The sequence below is a fragment of the Brachycentrus maculatus genome, unplaced genomic scaffold, assembly GCF_059751285.1.
Source record: "Brachycentrus maculatus isolate JH-2025_06_01 unplaced genomic scaffold, ASM5975128v1 h1tg000326l, whole genome shotgun sequence".
NCBI lineage: Eukaryota > Metazoa > Arthropoda > Insecta > Trichoptera > Brachycentridae > Brachycentrus > Brachycentrus maculatus.
In genome coordinates this window covers 1,779,526-1,803,745 of record NW_028281075.1, presented here as the reverse complement: position 1 = coordinate 1,803,745, position 24,220 = coordinate 1,779,526, and the positions used below count along the sequence as shown (strand labels likewise).

At 31.6% G+C, this 24,220-nt stretch overlaps 4 protein-coding genes and 1 long non-coding RNA gene across 6 annotated transcripts; 2 read left to right on the top strand and 3 right to left on the bottom strand.

The window, feature by feature from the left end:
- The first annotated feature begins 1,286 nt into the window (after window positions 1-1,286).
- Window positions 1,287-3,697, top strand: LOC148304244 (glutathione S-transferase C-terminal domain-containing protein homolog). Its single transcript, XM_088268654.1, has one exon. The coding sequence runs from the start codon at window positions 1,396-1,398 to the stop codon at window positions 3,256-3,258; it is 1,863 nt and encodes a 620-aa protein (XP_088124780.1). The 5' UTR covers window positions 1,287-1,395; the 3' UTR covers window positions 3,259-3,697.
- A 754-nt stretch (window positions 3,698-4,451) lies between these two features.
- LOC148304243 (uncharacterized) lies at window positions 4,452-5,640 on the bottom strand. Its single transcript, XM_088268655.1, has one exon. It carries the CDS (start codon window positions 5,507-5,509, stop codon window positions 4,589-4,591), a length of 921 nt encoding a protein of 306 aa, XP_088124781.1. The 5' UTR covers window positions 5,510-5,640; the 3' UTR covers window positions 4,452-4,588.
- Window positions 5,641-6,621: 981 nt separating this feature from the next.
- AGBE (1,4-alpha-glucan-branching enzyme) lies at window positions 6,622-16,726 on the bottom strand. Its single transcript, XM_088268653.1, has 14 exons — window positions 16,473-16,726; window positions 14,439-14,608; window positions 13,118-13,335; window positions 12,892-13,036; window positions 12,713-12,803; window positions 12,422-12,631; window positions 11,777-11,848; window positions 11,467-11,635; window positions 10,674-10,883; window positions 10,050-10,221; window positions 9,710-9,894; window positions 7,902-8,039; window positions 6,961-7,074; window positions 6,622-6,709 (listed from the first exon to the last, which is right to left on the bottom strand). Exons 1-14 carry the CDS (start codon window positions 16,583-16,585, stop codon window positions 6,668-6,670), a joined length of 2,049 nt encoding a protein of 682 aa, XP_088124779.1. The 5' UTR covers window positions 16,586-16,726; the 3' UTR covers window positions 6,622-6,667.
- A 2,214-nt stretch (window positions 16,727-18,940) lies between these two features.
- mRpL41 (mitochondrial ribosomal protein L41) lies at window positions 18,941-19,757 on the bottom strand. The gene has a single exon (XM_088268652.1). It carries the CDS (start codon window positions 19,577-19,579, stop codon window positions 19,079-19,081), a length of 501 nt encoding a protein of 166 aa, XP_088124778.1. The 5' UTR covers window positions 19,580-19,757; the 3' UTR covers window positions 18,941-19,078.
- Window positions 19,758-20,383: 626 nt separating this feature from the next.
- LOC148304240 (uncharacterized) lies at window positions 20,384-23,466 on the top strand. 2 transcript variants are annotated; one of them, XR_015838365.1, is made up of 4 exons: window positions 20,384-20,650; window positions 20,883-20,996; window positions 21,566-21,596; window positions 23,208-23,466. It is a non-coding gene; the product is annotated as an uncharacterized LOC148304240 (long non-coding RNA). The 2 variants fall into 2 exon arrangements; XR_015838364.1 differs by having other exon boundaries at window positions 20,419-20,703.
- The last annotated feature ends 754 nt before the right edge of the window (window positions 23,467-24,220 follow it).

The window sequence follows — 24,220 nt, the reverse complement described above, 5'->3', positions numbered from 1 at the left end:
CTTTCTGAACCTTGTTCTATAGGTTGATACAAGTCTAGTTTTGGTTTCAAGCGGTTTGTTATGATTTTAGTGAACAATTTGTATAAATGCACACTTTTGTGTACACTGATGGGTCGGAAATTTTACAGATTTTTAGGGTCTCCTTTTTTATGCAGTAATATTATTTCAGCATTGTGCCCTCTTTCTGGTATAACTTCTTGTTCTATGCAACCTGCAATTATATTGAAATTTAATTATATTTGTAGATTATAATAACACACATTCCTTCAAAATATTATAGGTTGCTTCATCCTTGATCCTTGGTAGTCTGTGGTATAATTGCTTAGTGTTTGTAGGTTATGTTTGTACGATTAGTCTGTGGTTATGTATCAGGGGGGGTCGACTCGTAAACGTCAGATTGTTCAAAAAACGACCAGAAAATGACGAGACACACTAATACACTAACAAAAACACCAAAACGGGAACGAAAAATACGAGATACCAACAAGTTGTTCAAATATTTCAAATAAATATAGACAGACTATGGTTATAGACAATTATCGATAGAAAAATAGAAATCCGTCTATGAAGAGCTTCATAATATTGAGTATTATGCCAAAGTTAAAGTTAAATTTTGCGTATGAAAGTGTAGTTTTTCTTACTTAACACAACGCTCCCTTGAACTTCTGCAGCACCCCCCAAATGCAAAAAAATTAAAAACGCCTAGCCAGACTTCCAAAACGCCCACAAAGGGGCGCTGGCACCCCCGTTAAGAAACATAACTTCAGAAAGTAGTGGGCACTCCTTCCGCCCTTTTAAAATATTGTATTTTCTAGAATTTTAAATATAATATAGTAATTTGAAAATTCTATCGTTTTTGTTTTTGTTGAAAAGCCTTATATTTATACAAAGTTTGAAAAAAATTTTCAAAAAAGTTACCATTACCATTTATCATTGTAAGGCTGAGTTGAGTAACCATTATTAATCGCCTGAACTCTTTTTGTAAATGTCGCGTTTTAGCCGTGACCTTTCTATTTTTGTTTACACTGAAATAAATAAATTTAGATGGTGAACTATCTTCTTTGTAATATTAAAATTATAATTTTGAAAATATGTTATATAACAAATTTCAATATAAATACCATTTAACCTGAAAAATGAATGATAAATATTTCGGCGGGTGGATTTGACATTCAGCCGCGGCGAAGTCACGCCCAGCCGGGAGCTTAGTACTTCTAGCCGTTTACGTCACTTCCGGCCGCTGGCGAATATCACTTCTAGCCATAAAAAATCGAGGTAGTTGGCGGTCTTTATATAAAATAGTTAGTCTGTGTGGTTATGTTTATGTCGTGTTTTCGAATGACATGTTGATCCTTTATTCAAATAACTTTATATTTTTTAATCTGAACACATAGTATGGATAATTTATTCGTGTTAGAAATCTATAAATCTAAAGTGGAACAACAATCTATCTTTCACGAATGTTCACTAGAAACATTAATCGCCCTATGTGTTTATAAATTTTGTGACTTACCTGATGCTCAGATTCAATTTACAACTAGGAATGACGATAATGTGAAAGGTTTCAAATTGAAACGTGAAGATTTAATCTGCGCCAATGTCGTAGATTTGGACGATTTACCATGGCAAGTCACTGCAACGAAGTTACCGGCCATACTAAATGACTTCACTGTGATAACCGGATTGTGTGCAGTTTCTCGACATTTGTGCAAATCTAGGAATTCTCCGCTCCTAGACGTGGAACATCCGAAAGGAATTTTGGGTTTCAGAAATAGCTGTTTGCAAGCACCTAACGAAGTTTCTGTTTGGACAAAGTTTTGCGAATTAGAAATTTTAAAAACTACAAAAGATCTCCTTGAACGAGCAGTTCACAACTACGAGACTAAAAGTGGCGACAATTTTGAAATTCCTGGAAACTTGGCTCGATTTGAAAAGCATTTGAACCAACCATTGAGAGTACACAATGTATACAAGATGGCTCGTGAAGTAGCAAATAAGACATATATCGCGGAGAGAACCTTGTTTGAAAACACTCAAAATGATCAAGCTTCAAACAGCTCGGAAACTGATAAGCAAAGGAAAAATATTAAGTACAGAAAATGGAAATCTAATTGCAAACCCGTTTATATTGATAGTTCCACACCGATCGAAAAATTGGATTTGGACCATATATTTGCCGAAGGCCCCTTTTTAACACTGGCAGACTTAATTCTGTATCCGTGTTACACTATAATATACTCGATATTAGGAAATCAAACATTTGAAAAATATTTACCAAAAACAAATAAATGGTTCAATAATATAAGAAATTTAAAAGCATTTAACACTGTTAATACTCTTTTATCTACGGCTGTAATTGATATTATTAGTAAGGATAATATGTCCTTCATAATGCCAGAAGTACAAGATGTCAGCCTTTATAAATGTGATCCCAAGAGAAGTAATCCTAAAAAACGCCTCTTTACAAAGGAAAGTGATGTGGAATCAGCTCTAAGCCTTATTGCTGAAGATATTAAGTTGTTATTAAATTTAAGCAAACCTGACCCCATCAAAGATACAATTGACTGGTTATCGATACCTTCAGATGCAAATCCTAATGGTGGTCATTTACCGGACACTCGAATGCTCAGAAAAACACAGCAATTAGAGAATGTTGCATTAGCAGTTATTAAACTCGCTCGGGATGGAGACACAATAATTGACTTTTGCTGCGGAAGTGGACACTTGGGTATACTGTTGGCCTATCTTCTTCCTAAATGCACTATAATGTTACTGGAAAATAAGGAAGAGTCCTTAAATCGCGCCAAAGTCAGAGTGAAAAATCTGGGTTTGAAAAATATAGTTTTTTTTCAATGTAACTTGGATTACTTCATAGGGAAGTTTGATATCGGAGTAGCTCTACACGCATGTGGGATTGCTACGGATTTAGTGCTGGATAACTGCATAAAGCAGAATGCATCCTTTGTCGTGTGTCCTTGTTGTTACGGGTCTCTTCATGTAACAGAAAGACTACAGTATCCTCGAAGTAAAGTATTTTCTAATATCCCATTGGAAAAGTACATTTGTATTGGACATGCGGCCGACCAAACTCACGTAGACCACCCGATGGAAGAACGTGGTACAAAGTGCATGACTATAATTGATTCAGACAGAGCACGCCATGCTATGGACAATGGATACTCCGTGCAGTTGAGTCGACTCAAACCTTTAAGTTGTACTCCTAAAAATATGCTAATTGTTGGGATCGCTGGAGTTTGAATAATTATATTTCCAAAAATATTAATGATGTTAATATTAAGAAATATTTTTTGTATATAGCATCAGACTTCAATATTTTTTGACACTATATTATTTATTGTATTAATTGATGTATAGTAAAATAAAACAAATCTTGATATGCAACAATTTTTATGTTTTGTAATTGGATCGGTTGTCAGGTGTATTTTTTCCTGAATATGCAATTTAGGAACTCTTCTATGAAGGTATAAAATTTAATGCAGGGTTCTGAATAACTTTTGAGACACTGATTGCCAAAATGCTGCCTGTTTAACCCTTTAGTAACCAAGACTTTATGGGTTACTATGCAAGAAAAACCACGATTTAAACATAAATATTTCAAGAGTAAAGTGTGTTCGATAATTTATAAACACCTGTATTTTTGTTTTTCTCACTGCAATAAAAATATCTCTCAGATTTTATTTAACTAAATGTATACAATGTTAAAAAAAATCACCAACTAAATGACTAACAAGTAAATCCTGCTCGCTTAATGTCCTCCTCCTTTTTACACCATACGCGTAAAACTAAAGATCAAACGACTCGTCGACATCCGGTATTAAAACGTATACAGTAGGGGGTGAGTCGTTAACAAATAAGTTTATTTTTTAGTGATGCAATGTAAATATTAGGTATGTTTGTATCAATTTATTGCATATTATTAACTAACCTTGACACGTAAAAATGTATCTTTTTGAATAATATCACAGCTTTACACAACTTACTTTTCGCAGAAACAAAATTGGTTTAGTGTGCTTTGTTTTCCTCGTTTCTCTTCAAGTATTTTTGTAATATTATACCAAATCGTAAAATGTAAATGATCAATAATTTTAAATTTTGATGCATAACTAATTGAAAAAAAAACACAATAAAAATAAATCCACAACCCTGAAGGAATCCCTAACATTTTGTCCAAAATGTATCTGATACCAAATCATAATGTCAGAGCTGACGAATCCGGTATTTCTCGCTAAAGTACCGAAAGCGGATATATCGGATAAACTCTGCACCAACAGATTAGATTTTCTGCAAAACAGTAATTTTGACTGAGAGATGATGTTTCTCTGAGTGATTGTACGATATCAATATAGTAAGACTAACAATAAAAAATATGTTTATTTTAAAACAAATATAATTGTAAAAATAAGAATTACAAATTTTATATATTTGCACACAATATATCTGATATATGTAGTTTAAAAGGTTAAATTAATGTGAGTACTCACAAGTATTATTTTAATTACACACATTAAAAAAAAACGAAAAAAAATAAGTATCAAAAAACTAAATGTCGAAACCGTTAAGGTTTGATTTAATTTTTTATAAAAAAGTCTAGACCAATACCGATTTTCATCTCATCAATGAAATTAGTGAATGTTGCCCAGTTAAGATTGACATGAACATTTTCATCATTATATATATTTCTAAGTAAATTCAGACCAGCATATTTATTGGAGTCTATGCTACAACGGCAGATATATTTTTCTTCTGTCCATTGCAAGGCTAGAGAACCTTGGAAAGTTTTCTCATTCAAAATATAATCTACAATTGATCCGATACTTATCTTTGGTGAAAACATTTTATATAAGCAAAGTTGTGTGCCTTTTGTCCCAATCGATCCAGAAACTATTACATTGCGAGAAGGATCACAAAACTTTCCCGCTATAGTGAAACTGCTCTTTACAGAATTTGCTCCTACCTCATTCACTACTTCCGCACCGACAGAAAATCTTTTATTCACTTGTTGCAAATAATTTATCGTAATTTCTGCATTGGAAAGATCTTTATTGGAAATGGAAAATGATCCAGTGAATTCATCATTGTAATAGTTCATTAAAACATCGAGACCGCCGCCGCCCTGCGGAAGGAAGTGAGCCAAGACTATACACTTCCATTCATCAGTAAAATATTCTTGAAAAGTAAGATTAAAAAACCCTGGGTTATTTGTTTCGCTGGGGTAAATTAATGGCTCTCTGTTAATAAATCTATTATACGACTGGTAATTGAGAGCATTTGAAGTGTCAAAATTAAGCTTACAATTATACAAAAGGTTTTCATTGATCATTTTATTAACGTTGAATTTTATTCCGCCAAAATAGACAGGATAGAGGGCTTTGGTTTTTTGGTTGATGTTGATGAGTAAATTCTTTTCATTTAGGCCACATATATTTTCATAAGCTCTCATCACATTTTTTAAACGGAAGGGGAAATTAACATTCTCTCCTTTCCACATGTTGGTGATTTATTATATTTAAACTTCTATTATATCAAACATAAGTAATAGACATTTTCAATTTCAATAGGCAAATGACAGCTCGCAGAGCGAAAGAATATTTAAAAATAATGGGCAAATTTCTATGGCTCACATTTATTAAGAAAAAATACCTATTCTTTATAATACTTACCTTACCTTAGGTAGGCACCTAATTAAAAATACACAATTACTAATGGATTATACATAATTTATCTTTATTAATAATTATTAATTTAATATTAGAACAGACATAGGACAAGGACAGATAAAACCTAGATTGAATATAATATTTTAAGATGCACAAGGGCATGTTATAAATGGCAGGTGATTAATTAGAATGAAAAAAACCTTTATTTCATTTTTATCAATCCTAAATGAAACCGGCTCTATATGAGTATGTATGTAAACCTCGACTTTGGATACATTTGTCCCTTAGAACATATATACAGTGCCAGCTTGCTGATTTGAACGTAAATCATGCAGTGGGTGGTTCTTCTTTTCAACCAATGAACTTAACTGGTGTTCGAGGGCTAAATCATGCATTTCTCTCAAAACCATCAATTCCTCAGTGTTCTGGATGGCTTCTTTTGCCCAGTTGAAAGCTTTCACGGCTTCGGAATATGGAAACTGGCATCAGCTGCTCACCATCATCAAAGCTGCGAAATCGTTAGGATTACAGTGCGTTTCAGATTACAGAGCATTGGGGTTAGCGAGCTGGCACTAATAACTTTAATAGTATTTTTTTTAATGTCCAAGGGTCAATCATACTATGTATATAGTTCATTTAATTGGGCTAACACTGTTAATAATATACATATGTGTCTTTGGTTCCGTATTGGTTAATGAATACATTTTTTTTAAAAATTTATTTATTAACAACAAGGTTGTCCCCGCAAATAGATGTTATACATAACAAAGATATCCATCCATCTTATATTATCTAAAATAAAATAAAACTTAACATCCTTTAACTCGGAAGAGAAAAATAGTGGTTTTTTATACTAATTTAGATAAAAATATATCTATAAAATCTTTAAAAAATATGATGTAAGACTATTCCTTATAATGAATATGGCATTCTATAACAGTAATTTATTTTTAAAGCTGCCATTGCGAAGTTTCCACCAAACGAGTTATTCAAGTAGAGTATACTATAGCAGTTCGGCATGGTAAGTAGGCCTGAAAAAAAAACATTATAATAAGATAAAATTATCTTCAGAAAATATTAAACAAAAACAGTGTGCCTATTTAAACTGAGGATTTTTTAAATAAAAATAAATACATACAATATTTACTTTTAGAAAAATAACATTCACATTTTACAGTTACGTAAATGACAAGAACCGTTATAGTAACAAAAAACAGAAACATTATCTTTAAATATTAAAAAAATTCCCTTTTCAAAATATTTATTTTAAATCAGAACTTACTTGTATAGAATCCTTCCTATTACCCCACGGTATTCCTTGAGTGGAATGAACGCTACCATCAGCTGTAACTCTGCTGAAGCCACCATACTGTGGACTATCCGAAGACAGTATAACCTTTAGTTGAAATAAAACAAAAACTTGAGTATAGTTAGAACAACAACAAAAGTAACAAAGTAAAAAAGAGACGGTTAAAAAATACATTGGTATAAGCACAAGTAAAGCGCTCTGAAAGACATAAGAGATTAATTTGACATCAAATTAAACTGAGTATATGTCAAGTTTCACGGCTGCCGTCAGGCTTGTCAGTCATGGCACCGAATCAAAAGGCAATAAAATGTATTTGTCTCATTTTTTTTAGTAACAAAGTTACTTCAGTTCCATTTTCTTCTCATTTTAGAAAAATGACTTCTGTTTTATTTATGTTCAACAAAAATCACATAATTTACGATTGCCTTAGTCAATTTACATATTGAAAAACCAATTTTAAAATATTCGGAACCCATTTTACATACAACAAACAAACAAAAAACTGTTCACTGTCGCTTAAGTTCCTCTAGTACTCAATGAAATGTAGTAATAAAAACACTTTAAATTATTAGGTTGTCGGGCATATTTTTCTTTATATTACGTAGAAAGCTAGAGTTAGTTACTTTGCTTAATATTTTGAGATTTTCTCGTCACATATACAGTAGTAAATCTAAAAAAAAACATTTCTCTAAAAAATAAAATGCCTATGAATTTCTTATTTATCTTTTGCAAAAAGTTGAATTAAAATTTATTAAAATCAAAAATACCTAACAATGCCTATCATGGTGGAACAGTAAGAGTTTGGATAACAATTACTAAAATCAACTTTTTTTTTGTGGAATTAAAATCACATTATGTATTGATTAGGAATAAGTATAACTACATACACATATTAGTATAAAAAGGTAACATACTTTGTAATCTCCCGGAGTATCTACTCCTAACCTGTAGTCTGTGAAGCTCTTGTTCTGATGAAAATTGAATACAAAAAGTAAACCAGCACGTTCTGCAGAAATAACTTTGTCATCTTCGTGTTTTATAGAAATATATCCCTGAAAATAAACATTAAGAATTAAAGTGATTAAATCAAATTACTAAAATGAACAATTTGACTGTCTGTTGCCTTTTGTACGTTGATGATGCAGTGCATCTCGCCAATTGCAGAGAAGACCTGCAGGTGCAAGTGATAAGAGTGTATAATGTGTGCAAGGGAAGTGATTGGCTGATGAATGTTGAAAAATCTAAAGTTATGGTTTTTGAAAGAGATGAATATGTATATATTTATTACAAAATTATTAGTAAATGGGAAAATTATGGAACACATAGATAAATTTGTTTATTTAGGAAGTATGTTTCCTAGGGATGGAAAGATTGATAACGATATTAAAAGAAGAGTGAATAGTGCATTGAAATCAGTTATGGCAAATAAAAGCCTAACAGCGAAAACTAAAGTGGCTGTGCGCAATGGGGTCCTGGTTCAAAGCCTAATGTATGGAAGTGAAGCATGAAGTTGGTAAAAGAAGGGCGAAAGTAGACTAAATGCAGTTAAAATGCGATCTCTCAGACAAATGTATGGCAAAACGATGTATATGTTCGAATGGTGAAATAAGGAAAGAATGCAAGGATAAGATAAGCATTATCGGTAAAATTAAAAAAAGGTGTGTTGAGATGGTTTGGATATTTGGAACAAATGAGTGAGGAAATAATGGTGAAACAAATTTATGAGGCAAATGTAGTTGGAAATAGGAGCAGAAGAAGACCGGAGAAAACTTGACATAATCAAGTATATCAAATACTTGAGAGTGGTCAGGTCAGGAGTTAGAAAAATATGCAAGTATGTATGAGGAGATCATGAATGTGAGTGGTGTGGCGTTCTATTCTCTGCCTACCACTGTAGTAAAATGGCATGACAGTTAGTTAGCTAGTCTTAAAAGTCTTCTTTTTTTGTTGTTGTTCTTACAAGGAAGCAAAAATAAAAATATAAGCAATGTCAACAATTTAATGTCGCTATTTTCGTTAGTAAAATTACCTCCAGGCAATCATTAAAATCTACGCTACGCTGAAAATCAATTACTCGGTGACTAGAAATATAAATCACCTTTTCTTTATTTGAATAGATACAAATGAGGTCTTTTCTATTTGTGGTCATTTTTTTGTTGTTGTTGTGAGGTTAAGGGACCTTGCATGTCACTGCCACCATATTAGGTCTATTGTGACCTGTGGTCGTGTTATAAATAGGTATATGTATAGACACATATATAAACCTATAGTAATCCTCATTATCGGCAGGGTTTAATTTCTGCCAACACTCTTCAGATAACAAAAGTGGAGATAAAAAAGACTACGTGTCCATATAAAAGTGGGGGTTATGTATTATATACATGTAGTGAAAGATTGGATAAAAAATTTAAACTTATTAATGTATTTACAGGGATAAGTTAAAATTTTTTATATTATATTATATTTAATAGTTTTTATACTATATTTTAAAGATTAAGATTTAATTGCTAGTATAAACGTCTGATACTAAAAATTATTGTATCAATTAGTCCTAAGTAAATGATTATGTACTTGCATTAAGAGTTAAGTAATTTCCACCAAATAAAACTTACATGTACATAAAAAACTAAAGTAAATGATAAGCCTATTTTGGCTGATTGTAAGAAATAATACATAATGATATGATTATTATATTAAAAATAACATTGAGTTTTATGCTTACTGGGTTAGAATGTAGCCAACCATATTTTTCTTCCAAAGCATTCATGTCTCTGTCAAAATTATTCAGGTACTTGTATTTCAGGTTGTCATCATCTACCAGGTGCCACTGTCGGCGAGCATAGTGGTACGAAGAGTTGTTACCTGCTCGGGGGAAGTCTAGCCATTCAGGATGACCAAACTCATTACCTAAGAGACAGAAGTAGAAATATAATAGTACGGTGGAAATGTATGCCATATCTTCATCAGAAACTTTCAGTTATATTTCATTCTAATAAAACCATGGCATATTACTTCATAGTCATACTCTATTTACATAATTTGTATATTAAAATGCAAGTTACCAATGAAATTAAGGTATGCTTCTCCACCCAGCACGTGCGTTATGAGACGTATCATGCAGTGCAGTGCCAATCCACGCTCCACCACTGGATTGGGTGGACTATTTACGCTCATATGAGTGTACATGGCGGCATCCATTAGCCAAAAGGCTATAGTCTTGTCACCAACAAGAGCCTGTAAAAAAAATAAGTAAATAAAAAATGCTTATAAAAAATTACAAATTTATCTGTGAATGCAGTGACGATTAAAGTGCTTAAGATTTAATAATGAAGAGAAAAAAATCAATATAAATTCTTTATATCGCAGAAAAAAATAGTATTCAGCACCAAGGATATTGAATTGCTTTCCCCTTCAACGAGTCCCTTCATAAAGTTTTGCTGTAATTATATATTGAAAAGTATGTGCGTAAGTAGTAGAAGTCAGATAGAATGATGGCATATAAGTGCGAATGCTTGAGACAGGGATAGCTAGGATGCGTTGTTAGTCCGCATAATAAACCATTACAAAGTGTCATATTCCACGCACTCAAACATCATGCATATAGACTGTGAAGAACAGTTATCCAATATCACATTTTAGAAATACGTAAAAATGGCAATAAAATACTTTGCATCTGTTGTAAATACCTGGTCATGACTCTCTGCGTATGCTACAGTACCCTCCATCCACCTTCTATTAGTGAGAGTGTGGACAATGTTCCCCATATTCCAATCTTCATCCTTGAATTCCTTCAACAATTTGATCCAGTTATCGGGGATGGCCATAGCCAGGCGGTAATCAAATCCAGTGCCACCCTCGGAGACAGGGCGGCAGGATGCTGGCATTCCCGATACATCCTAAGAATAAAATTGTTCAGTTTTACATATTTTCAAAACACATAATCTTCATATCAATCATATGCAAGCGAATGCACAAAATGAATGAACATGAACTTTGAATAATTCATTGACAATTACGAAGATAGTTTCAAAATGAATGTGTATGATGCCAAAAGTTCTTACTATGTCTCTTATTATTTGGCATGAATTCAAAATACATATCTTAACATAAATTTTATGAATATTATTTATTTATTGGCACATTTAAATAATATATAATGCCTTGGATTAATTAAATGATCAAACTTATTATTTAGTACAAAATACATAACATACATAACGTGTTTTGTTATTATCCAAGAGATATATCTCCACTTCAATTTATTTCATTATCAATAATCACATCTTATAATGTAGTCTACATTTTTTTTAAATGTCGATGTAACTCCTTATAATATAGCCATTGTTTATCTATTCCATTGAAATTATGTTGATATTGATGCATTTAAAAAAAACTGCACTTGCATTATCATCCTGTTGGAGATATGACAGAAGAGCTGTTATTTGCTTTTATAAAATAAAGAATGAGATATGTACTCACTTCAGCAATAGTGACACAATTCTCATCATTAATATGGACCAGTTGGTTCGCAAGCATTAGATACAAGAGGGCTTCTGTATCCACATTCAGCCCAAAGTATTCATCATAATGTCCAGAAAATCCTTGGGCTCCACGACTATGATACAGCATAGAAGTCACTCCGTCAAACCTGAAGAATAAATATACAGACTTACATGACAGGACTGATTGAAAAAACTAACAATATCACTGAAAACATTACTCAACATGGACTTCATTACTACATTATTTCTGAGAAAAATATTTATAAAATAAAATTAAAAAAACATACCTAAATCCATCAAACTCATACTCCACTTGATACCACCGTAAATTTGAAAGTAAGAACCTTAGAACTTCAAACCTATCAGAAAAATATTAAAAATCATAAATTAATTATAGTCATATTTTTATTATTCATTTTATTAGTGCAGCAGTAAAGAAAAAACATGTTTATGATACTCTGACATAAGATTTCAATTAAAGCGATTTGAAAACGATTAGTGAAATGGACAATGTTCACATTCACATTGCTTTGACCAATTGATCTTTTACAGGGGTAATTGGAGCGATGATCGCGACTTCTTATTGACGGTGAATGATGATATTTTAAGTGATGTGAGCAATGATCGATCATTATCGACAATTTTATTGTTTATCTGCTACAAGGTGCTTAAGAAGAAAGAGAATAGTAACAAATTACATACACATTTTTAAATTTACTAATTGATTTGAATTAAATGTATTATGCAATTGGAAGGAAGCAATATCTTGCATCCAATAAAAAAAGATTATCATAGAGGCAAATGCATGATGTTTTTAAAGCAAAAAATTAGAATGGAACCAGGAAGATATACTTATTTAAATGATGTTATTTTATTTTTATCATCTCCATGATTTAAATATATATATTTTTTTAATGTTATAAATCACTTACTCGGAGTAATTGAAAAGTCTAGAGTCCCACATAGGATGAGTACCCTTAGGGCCATCATGGAAGTAACATGAAGTAGTTCCATCAAATTCATTCAATCCATCCAAAGTATTCTTGCAGGCGTGAGAATGTACCACATCTAAGAGCACGTAAAGTCCCATACCGTGTGCCTCATCGATTAGTCTTTTCAGTTCACAAGGTGTCCCATAACGACTGCAATTATGAACAGTATATTCAGTATTTAGAAGGATTAGATTATAAATTACCAAGCGCAATAAATTAATAAATTCTAACCTACTAGCTGCAAAGAAACTTGTAACCTGATAACCAAAAGATGCATAATATGCATGCTCCATAATAGCCATCAACTGGATCGAATTGTAACCTGAAATGAATGATGATCAAATTTGAACCTTACAATGTCAAAATTATAATATAAAATACTGTACACAGTAACAAGCATCCGTTGTTACCTTGGTTTTTTATCCTTTTTAAAATGTTATCAGTAAATTCATTGTATGTCCCACAACGGTATTCCGAAGTCGCAATACCAACATGGCACTCATAAATTCGAAGACTTTTAGGACGTGGCACTTTCTTGTTTTTCATCACATATGGCTAGAGAAATGATATTTTACGTTATAAGTAAAAAAAAGTAAGTTAAAAACTGTATTATACATACTCATTAAAACTAATTACCTGTGGTGGATTATAAATGTGCTGTTGAAAAACAGTTCCTTCATGCGGCTTGACATACTGAGCCCAGGGAGATATTCTAGGAAGTTGCCCATTTATTATAAGTTCTACACGAGAAAAGTGATTCAACGGACAACTTCCATCAGGATTGGCGGGAATCTGTAATTCCCACTTTCCATATTCAAGCTTCTTAAACGGATGACTTGACCAATTCCAATTATCTGGAAGACAGAGATCCTTATTTTCAATTTATAAATCAATAATAACATACATACATAATTAATTATACCTATCCCTAAATTTAAAAGATTGCAGAAAAATTCAAATTCTAAAAATTAATTGGGTTTTTCTAACTAATTGACTGAATTTATTACATTTAATAATAGTTTTAAATAAAATCTGTATTAATTTCATATACTTTAACTGGGACGCGTTTTGTTCAGGTGTTCTATTTAGAGTCATTAATCCACAAATCAATATTATACAACTTCAAAGAAAGGTTCCAAAATTTGTTTGGTCTTTTATAAAAAAAAAAAAACAATACAACACAGATCGCTCACTCCTTTCAAGAACGTCATAAATCAAAAAACTTGATTTTTCAGGAGAACATTTTTAAAGTTCAAACATAAAATACAATGTATTAAAAATAAATATCAAGCAACTTATTTAACTTTTTACTGTGCAATAGATCTTTTTAGGTAAAACCTGAATATTTTTTCTCCATTTGAAAAATATTTAGTACATTTAAAAAAATAATTAAACAATACCTTTTCTTCAAAATTCAAAAATAACACTTTCTGCCCTGTAGCGGGTAAATATTAAGTTAAAAATATGCCGCTTTTGCTGGGATGTAGTACATTTTCTGGGCATTACGAAAACATGCACAACTCAAAATTGACGATTTTTGATTTATGACGTTCTTGAAAGGAGTGAGCGAGATGACAATTGTTGTCAGCCGTATCTTGCATTCAATTTATTTGATTTTGTCATATAATAAGGGCTACCTACTGCCCTTGATACAAGGAAATCAAGGATTTACGAACTTGTATATCTCTGGCCAATTTCATAATACTAAGTAAATTTGCAATATATTTTTCGTGTATGCATAGGTTGATATTTACAAATTTGTGAATTTTAAAATATTTTTGGATAAACCGGGATATTAACCTAGCTGAAAAAATCACTACCCATCTCGAGAAAATCAAGAGTACTGAATTTGAATTCAAAGTAAACTGAATCTGCATTATAAACAAAACATGGAATAATAAACTAATAATAAACTGCATTATAAACTAAACATATATTATAATATTAATATTCGTACTGAATTCTCCGCTAAGACAGACAGAATGAGCGCCCGGTGCCCACTCTCGCCAGTTGACAGAGTTGTCGGGCCGTATCTGCATACCAAACTTTTTGTATCCACTGCTAAATGCGACTAAGCCACCTTCAAAGTGACTGATTTTCTCCCAGATATCTTTATAACATCCATATCTATAAGAAAAATACACATGATTCAGATGGATTAAATTCGTAGTACTATCCATTAAGCTTTAAAGTAGCAAAACAGCAACGCAAATTGTATTCCAGGATAGATATGCTTGAAAAAAACAGATAATTGATTTCTCAGATCATTTTTCGTTATTTCTTTTTTTTTGTAGTCTACTTAGCATGATATAAATAATGAATTAAATTATTTACTGCATATAAATGTATAACTAATCGATACTACTGGTAGTAGATAATAAATGTTCTCTTCCACACTGGTGTAGAAGAGAACATTTATTCAACCAGTCCAGGAGTATGGACGTAAATGAACGTCAGTGCGAATTTTCTTTAAAGGAGTATCGACGTCAATGAATGTCGAAGTCCGTCTGTCAGTAAGTATAATGTAACTTGTATAGCAATGACATCTGTGGATATTTGTGTGTAATTTTGTCATAATGGAAAAATATTTGGAATAGGTATTTTAAAAAAAAAATATTTTGTCATAATTTCTATCTTCATAATACATTGATTAAATTAATTTTTTATTTATTAAAAAGAACCAACTCCCCAAAGAAAGTCAGACATCAATTTTTGTACTCCCGGAAAGGTTAATTTGGATATAGATGTTGATTATAAGATTTGCAAACAACATTGGAGCATTAACTGAAAGTGACACAAACTGAAAAGCTAATCAATCTAATGAATGCTGTGTTTTAAGAATACAGTTTCAGCATTAATATAAATAAAATCAAAATATTAGTGTGCTCTAAATTCCCCTCCCCACTCCTTCAATATCCAAAGCAATAAAAAAGATTAAGCTCCTGTAGAATAAGTACAAAGCAGATTCGTGGAAAACCAGGATATCGTTGCATATTCGAGATGCATATTCAATGGGAGTTTTTATACACTTTAAAGGCAATAAGGTAGTGTAAAAAATTAATGGCCTATGATCAGTCATATTTGGTATTATACATATTTTACCAAATAATCATTATATCATGAGAGATATTTTATTATTAGTAATTAAAACACAAAAGCCAAAAGTGTCGGTTACCAAAACAAAAAAAATGGTTATCACAGGTTACTGTCCATTAAGACTACAACAATCTTATAAATTTGATTTTCATATTTTTTTACTTGTTTGAATGAATACTATATATAAAACAGAAATCATTTGACACCAATATGTTATCTTTTAAGACTAACCGATTATAATTACTGTGATTTACAAACAGTATTATTTAACATCATTAATTCAATTTATTTCCATATATATTGAAGGTGTTTTTCGGATTATATCATCATAGAAACATTACAAAAAATAATAGACCCATGATAACCCATTATGGTATATGTTAGTATTTGATATAATTTTTTTTTTTTTACATAATTATTTATTATCTAAGGTCACCTTATTTGGGTCACTTTATCAAGTTATTTAATTTATATATTAATAAAAAGATATTTTATATATATATATATATATATATATATATATATATATATATATATATATATATATATATATATATATATATATATATATATATATATATATATGTGTGTGTGTGTGTGTGTGTGTGTGTATACATATGTATGTTTTTACATAATTATACTGGAATGTATTTTTCAAACTAATTTTTATCGGTTATACCGTCGTTAGACGAACGAATTAAGAGCTCAATCGTAACTCGTATATCTTACTTTAGTTTTATTGTGATTTTCGCTAAAATTCTTTATTATCATTTCATGATCTGTATTGTTGAATTTTGAATTTGAAAGATGGTCGCCAATTCAGCCGTGACCTTCAACGTGACATTGAGACTACTATGGGCCTCGTAGGAAAAATAAAAACATAACCTCTACTGACCTGCGGCGGAATTCTCTTTCGTAAGGTTTTAAGTAGGGATCGCGTTCAAGCAATTTGTCCAATTCGGGAACTTCGACTTCCATCGGGTCGATTGATGATTGCGTCCCGCCCATATTTTGAATATTTAACTTTTTATGTGCCTTATCAAGACGAAAAACACTGCCACATTAAATAAAAATTAACCCGGCACCAAAGATTGTATCCCACCGCCACAGAGAAGGCGACAGACTGAGGCGCACTGAGCGAGAGCGAGTGAGGCAGGATTTATTTCGTATTCGCAGTGTAGATAGTAGATAGTTTGTACATAGGTATATAATATTTGGTCAGTGCGCAGTGTTGAATGAATGTTATGAAATGAATGTAGGTAATCTGATATGAATATAATGATATAACATGAGCGTGTTTTTATGAAAAGGACTAAGTATAGTGGACTTAATGATCGTAAGATATGTTGTAATGTCCTTTTACATTTGGGGAGAAACTTCTTATTTTGATAATCTTGGTATTATATTTTTTGGGAGGTACAGGTACCCTGTTGAGGGTTTAAAAAACGGGCGCATACTTAGGGGGGAGGAGAGGGAGAGAGCCCCAAGAAATACCACAATACAAAATTTTAATAAAATATATTGAATATTTAAACTGTCATTGATTGGTGCATCAATTGGTAAAACTGATATAATCAAAATATGATATAGGCCGCGATTCAATATTTTCGAGCTTACGAGAAAAAAATACACCTATTGTAGATTCGGATTTTGTTATTTATTCGTTGGATTGTGTAAACTTGAAAACGCAATAATAAATATTACTTACAAAATGTGTGGTACCTCATTTGTTCATATATAGCGTCAGACGTGTACATCTACAACGCGTTCATGCGCGATACTATCTTATTTTATTGTATTGTTGTATATACGTCGCTCGCTTTTGCTCCACTCTCGTGGCGTCGGAATGCATATCTATTTTTTATCTCTACATTACCACTTTCTTCTCTCTCATGAAAGGAAATGTGCCTTAAAAAACGTGACGGGTCCTTAAAATTTAATCCGTTCTCGTTCCGCCGTCTAAGTTTCACTTCAAAAATACAAATACCAAAAGTACCCTCTTCTATCCAAATAATAAAAACTGAAGTTAATTATTCCATTTTTTTTAGTTTACATAATCAGGACATTGTTTATTAATTTTATATACTTACGTATTAAATATTTTCATCAGCAATGATTTTTGGGTTAGTTAGAATGACTTAGACCTTAGACATTTGAGGCAGAAGTCTTTAATAAATCTTTCATTCTACCGAAAACAAAGCTGCAGCAGTCGGCTAGAGAACAAATGCTGATAAAAGTTCATTGTAGTGATAAGAAGGTCTCACTCCAATAATGAAGGGCAAGTAAGCATAAATATAAATAGGGAAACAAATGATTTTATCCCCAAACAAAACATTTCAAAATAAAAATTATTTATATTATCCACTGACACTTCGTGATGGAATTGCATTTTTAATTTATTATTAGATTAAAACCAATATTTTTAGCTTTTCCACTTTTTTTATTTGACCAGCGACCGGGTTTCGTCGTTACCGACATCATCAGACTGGGGGATGATGATGTCGGTAACGACGAAACCCGGTCGCTGGTCAAATAAAAAAAGTGGAAAAGCTAAAAATATTGGTTTTAATCTAATGATAAATTAAAAATAAAAATGGAAGCAGAAAAAAAAGACTTCACAAAACATCTGATTATACTGTGTGGTAGTTAATCGTGGGCCTTAACGCTGGTAGATGAGAGCATGCTTTGTGCCTTGGATAGGCAAACCTATAGATGGTGGAGAATCAGGTGGAACCATGAGCTGCTGGCCTTGTATGGTGAACCAGATATCGTGACCAGTCTGAAAACTGGCCAAAAACATGGATGGTGTTGTCGAAGATGCCTCTAGATACCAAACTATGAGGGATACTTATAAGATAAAGATTCCTTTTCTTCTAATAAATTAATTGATTTATTTTCATCGTAAAATGCTTTTCTTTTAGTTATTTTTAATCCCGATCACATAACTTTGTGAACCTCTTATTGATATTCTTACTTACTGCCGCATAGTACTAGCCAAATTCCTTTGTTTCACCGTGATGTTCTTCCCAATCTGTCCCAAGCTTTCTCCAGTCAACAAGGCTTGATGAATTGATGGAGGAAAATCTTTAGTATGTTCAAATATTTTTTTAGAGGAAGAAACTTGAAAAATGTGTTAATTGGCTCACTCTCCACAAATGAAGTTCGGTTACTCTGTGTATTCCCATGTAAGCGGTTCATGCCCACCGATAGCTAATTAAGGTACAAAATTTACCATTCTCACTTTACCTTATTTTGGATAGGTGCAAGACATTATTTCTTTGCAATAAGCCTGCCGATGTACTAACTGGGTATATAATTTTTTTTTAAAATAAATAAACAACAAATATAATAAAACAACAAATATAATAACTATATGATTTAATAACTTTTATTTATCTACAATACTACATTTGCTTGTGCTTTGAGTAAAAAAGCAAAAATAATTTATAACTATTTTAAATTGTTGAGAATAACTATGAGAATTTACAAATTAGTAGAGCTTCAGATTTCTTTACAGAATATATCACATCCTGTTTGTCGTGCTTTTATGTACGCTTCTTCAGCAGTTAATTTTTCTTCTGGAGAGGGAGTTAGAGGAAGTCCTTCAGCATCAAGTTGACCTTTCTTGAAATCGCTGACAATTTTTTCACTATAAACAGCGTTAAACAACTCTTCAGGTGTGAATTCTGATTGAATGACATCAGGCACTCTGTATGAAACATAGGGTTTCAGATCACAATCAGTTAAGTCGGGTACAATCAACTCTGGAATCATTTCGGGTACAACTTCAAAACGCTCATTCACTTTGTACCCCGTTGGTCTAACACCTCTTGTATATACGAAATCAGGATCAGGGTTTGCTGCTTGCTTCTGTTTAAATAGCCTCGATCCACGCTTACCATAAAGCATAAATTTTCTGAAGTTTCTTTTACTTTCGAGACATTGGGTTATTGAAAATTCTCTTTTCGGGATGTAATTTAATAATCTGAATACCTTGGACATTTTATATAATCAGTAAAACGTTCGCAATATTTAAGATTTTTTATATGGATCAGAAACTTCTAGTATATTGTATTGAAAACAATGGATCAAAGTGAAGATAGAATACTAAATAATATAAATGTAAAAACCAAGATACAGGTTTTTAGGTTACTGAGATGTCATATGTCAACACGTCCATAGATTAATTTATGCACATACTACAAATTATAAATTCATGGATAGGTAGTTGAGTAGTAGAAATTGGTACCTATCTATGTGCATAGTGCAACCACAAACTTCTTATCGGCTCTCTGTTTGATACTCCGTTATTTTTCGGCTGATAAAACTGTCATTAAAATTAATCGTCGAACAAATTATACGGAGAAATGTATGGAAAATATTTAAATGTCAACTTGCTCGTGCTACCTGCTATCTTTTACTGTATACAGTTACAGAACATGAGATTGACTGTCGGAGAGATGAAGTCATCACCAATAAACGCCCTGCACAAGTGAAGGTTTCTGACACTCCGCTCGGAATGAGAAGATAATTTTAAGGATAAATTTATTTTAAAATGTTCAGTTAAAAAAGAAAATCTTTTATGAAATTCTCTCAGAATAAAATGTAAATTTCTTCCCTTTTTGCAGATACAAAACCCCCATTATTGGTTGAAAGCTTTTATATTTACGTTTCTTTTAAATTAATGAAAAGAACTTTAGACCTTCTTCTGTTTTCAAATTTCATACATTCTTCTAATAATAAAAAATAAGTAGTCACTGGCTAGGAAAACTTTTGAAAGGTAAATAAAATGCCATGAAAGAAGAAGAAACCTAGTTTACTACTTTGCCAATGATGCTAATGATATATTTTATAGTTTTTGAAACACAATATAGGGATTTCTAATACACATTGTTTTATTTAAAAAAAATATTTGTTAATACTAGATTTCAAGATGTCAGTGCGCAAGAAAGAATTGTAAACAAGAAGCATTGTCCAGTTTCGATGATATCAGATATATGTCAGATTATTACTTGCCTATTGATTTTGAAAAGTTGTCCAAAATTTCGAGGGAAAATCAACCGTCAATAAAATGTAGGATTATTGGCTATCTTTATTTAGATAAAAATCAATATGTTTTAAAGAGTGTAAGTTCATAATGGAATTCAACCATTAACTTTTAAAAAGTAAACTTAATAAAATTACTGGACTCGTCTCAAAAAAATAATATTAAGAAGGCACTATTGTTTATCAGAAAAAATGCAATTGTCATATATACTCATTCAGAAAAGCGTACAAGCCTAATTTGAAATAAATTATATTCCAGTTGCGTTGCAATGATTCAAAATGTCAACTTCTGGTTATGATGGAAAGAGCATGCGCGGCGCCGACAGTACCAGTGCCTCAAGCCGTTCAAATATTTGGGAAACTGTGCACAGTTGTAAGTAATTTTGGTATATTTAATATATAATAATATTTATTTTCATGCTGGTAATATAAGCATGCCAATAAACAATATTGTTCCTTAGAATGGATTAATTTTCAACTTAAGCAAAATATTTGCAATGAATTGCAATTGGTGACCACTTGCTTTGAATTTTTAACCAGGACATGGCTAACATTAGCAGTTGGCCTACTCCAAAGGAAAGATACCACATTTAACTTTACTTATAGACTTTTTAATCCATATTATTAAGAAGTGAAAATATCTCTCATCATGGGGGAGTTAAAATTACTAGTAAATCATTTTTTTACTTTATCAACCATGCAAAACTTGCTGAAGATTTTATGTTATTTGTCATTTGCACAAATTGACTTAAGTGACAGCCAACTGTTTTGGCCGCGAGTAAAATTCTGCATCTATTACACCATAATAAGAAAAGTCCACGTTAGAATTTGAGATAGAAAATTCAAATATTCTTCTTGTTCCTTAAAATAAAATAAAATTGTCTTGGGTAGCCTATATTACACATTATAATTACTAATAATCACATAAAAATATTTTTTTAGAGCGTTGAAAATACAACTGAGAACAGGAAAGGTAAGAAGCTAAGATTTTTTTTATTATTATTTAACTAAAATAACAATTTAACAAAAGGATCTTGTTGGAATTTTATCTCTCTCCGATGGCGCTACAGCCCCTCCTGTACTCATTGCCGCATCCTTTCTCACTTTGTCTGTCCACCTCAGTCTGGGTCTTCCCACTTTTCTCCTTCCACCTGGATGTCCAGTCAAAATTCTTTTAGGGCGTGTATTTGTCATTATCTGTATATCGCTCACTCCTTTCAACAACGTCATATATCAAAAATCGTCAATTTTCAGTTGTGCATGTTTTCGGAATCCCCAGAAGATGAACTATATCCCAGCAAAGTGGCATTTTTTAACTTAACATTTACCCGCTACAGGGCAGAAAGTGTTGTTTTTGCAATTTGAATAAAAGGTATTGTTTAATAATTTTTTTAAATATACTAAATATTTTTCAAATGGAGATAAAACCTTCAGGTTTTTCCTAAAAAGATCTGTTGCACAGTAAAAAGTTCAATAAGTGGCTTGATATTTATTTTTAATACATTTTATCATATTTTTTGAACTTTAAAAACTATCTCCTGAAAAGTCAAGATTTTTGATTTATGACGTTGTTAAAAGGAGTGAGCGACATGTCCTGCCCATCTCAACCCGAGGAGTCTCATATAGACTGAAATGCTATGAGCCTGATCATACAGTTCGTTGTTGTGCCGAATGCGCCACTTTTCCCCTCTTTCGCGGATCCGAATATTCTTCTCAAAACCTTTCTTTGGAATGTATTCAGCATTTCAGTCATTCTTGCCATCAGCGTTAGGGCTTAACATCTATATGCCAATACAACCTCTCATAACGAGCATGATTTGTTCCAGAATCTTACTCGTCAAGCGAACATTTTTTGTTTTAAATGGCGCGGAATGGCTCACAGGTCAATGTCTTGAAAAAGGGACTTGCCCTTTTTCTGTAACTTGTTATGCAAAATATCGCTTATTAAGGGAGCAATGTTTTCACATTTTTTTGCTAGTTATGCGAATTATTCGCGAATTATTCCACTATACGATTGAAATGAATTGGTTGAATTCTATTTTAATTATATATATATTTGTGCTATAGTACAAATAAAACATTTTTAACAAAATATTTTGTTTCAATTTTAAGAATGACCTACTTTCAGATAAATATTAAATATTTATTTGTAAATAAAATAAGTAATTTTTTACACTCTAATTTTTATTCAATACTACCCTGGACTGGTACTTGAAACGGAGGGCTGGTCACCTTTCTTTTATGTGTAAACGATGAAGATAACATTGCGTATATATGATGCAGTGCCCTATGCACCATCGGGTGCGAATGAGGGTTTGAAGAAAATTTGAAAAATGAGCTAGTCGATGCAATAATTTTAACAAGCATAGCTGTAAAAATTATTGAATTACAGTCTGTAAGGTAATCTAATTAATTGAAGTAATTACCCGACGGTAAAATCATAAGATTATTATATATATGTATGCATATTTTAATTGTATTATTTCAGTTGGCTGAAACTGATTTATGCATCAAACTGATTCGTATTCTTGTATATTTCGATAAGTTTACCTTTTAATATTTTGTTTACTTATTTATTTCACAGGTTCAACAAAGCCAAAAATAAAAAAGTGTCTACTTGTTTTGAAAGCCGACATCGTAATATTTCTGCCACCATCTTTAATATATTATATGAATGATATTATTCAAGAAATTACCTCAGCAAATTTCACATGATTTAACTTCAATATTTCTTAGTTAATTGTATTTATTCAAATTATTTATGTTAGATGAAATCATGGAATGAATTCTTTATGAATGACTTGTGTATTTAGTTTGTGTGATATAAAAAACATTATTTATTATTCTTTGTTTCATTTCAACTACTTCAACCTTATCCTGTTAACTGGGGAATTTAATTTTGATTATGTTAAAAAGTGTGTATATACAGCGAGTATCTTTTTTTTATAGGATAACGGGTATTTTCATCATGTCGATAGTAATAATTACAATGATTAAATATGCCATCACGCCCATAGTAAACACTCGCTAAAAGGTCTCACTACAATCATAGTTTCGCCAAGTGCACACCTCTTGTCAATAAAATAATAAAAAAATAAAATGCAGCTCAGTTTATAGGGTACCTTTATTGAAGATGTAAGGAATTATAATGACTGGCAGTATTAGCTGATTAGGTAGTCTGCCATGAGAAAAAAAATAGGTTATACTGCAAAAAATGAAAGATGAAATAAAATTTACTATCATTAGGCCCATCTGTCATATAGTCTCACTCACAGATTATGTACTGGTCTCACTATCACTATTTTCAGAACTAGTAATCAATATTCGTCAATGCTTGTAGAATCGAATCACCTTCCTCATTACCACTACTGCTTCTTTCTAATAATGCATGTATTGTGTCTTCATTTAGGTATTTCTTATTCATTTTATATGAAAAATAATCTAATGGTAACAGAAAAAGGTAACAAAAATGTAAACTTATTTGATTAAACTTTCAATAAAATTCACAAGTCTAACCCATATTAAATTCCATACTGAAGAGAGAATATTAAAATTTTAAATAAAACATAGTAAAAATATTCGGTTAGTAAGAGCACC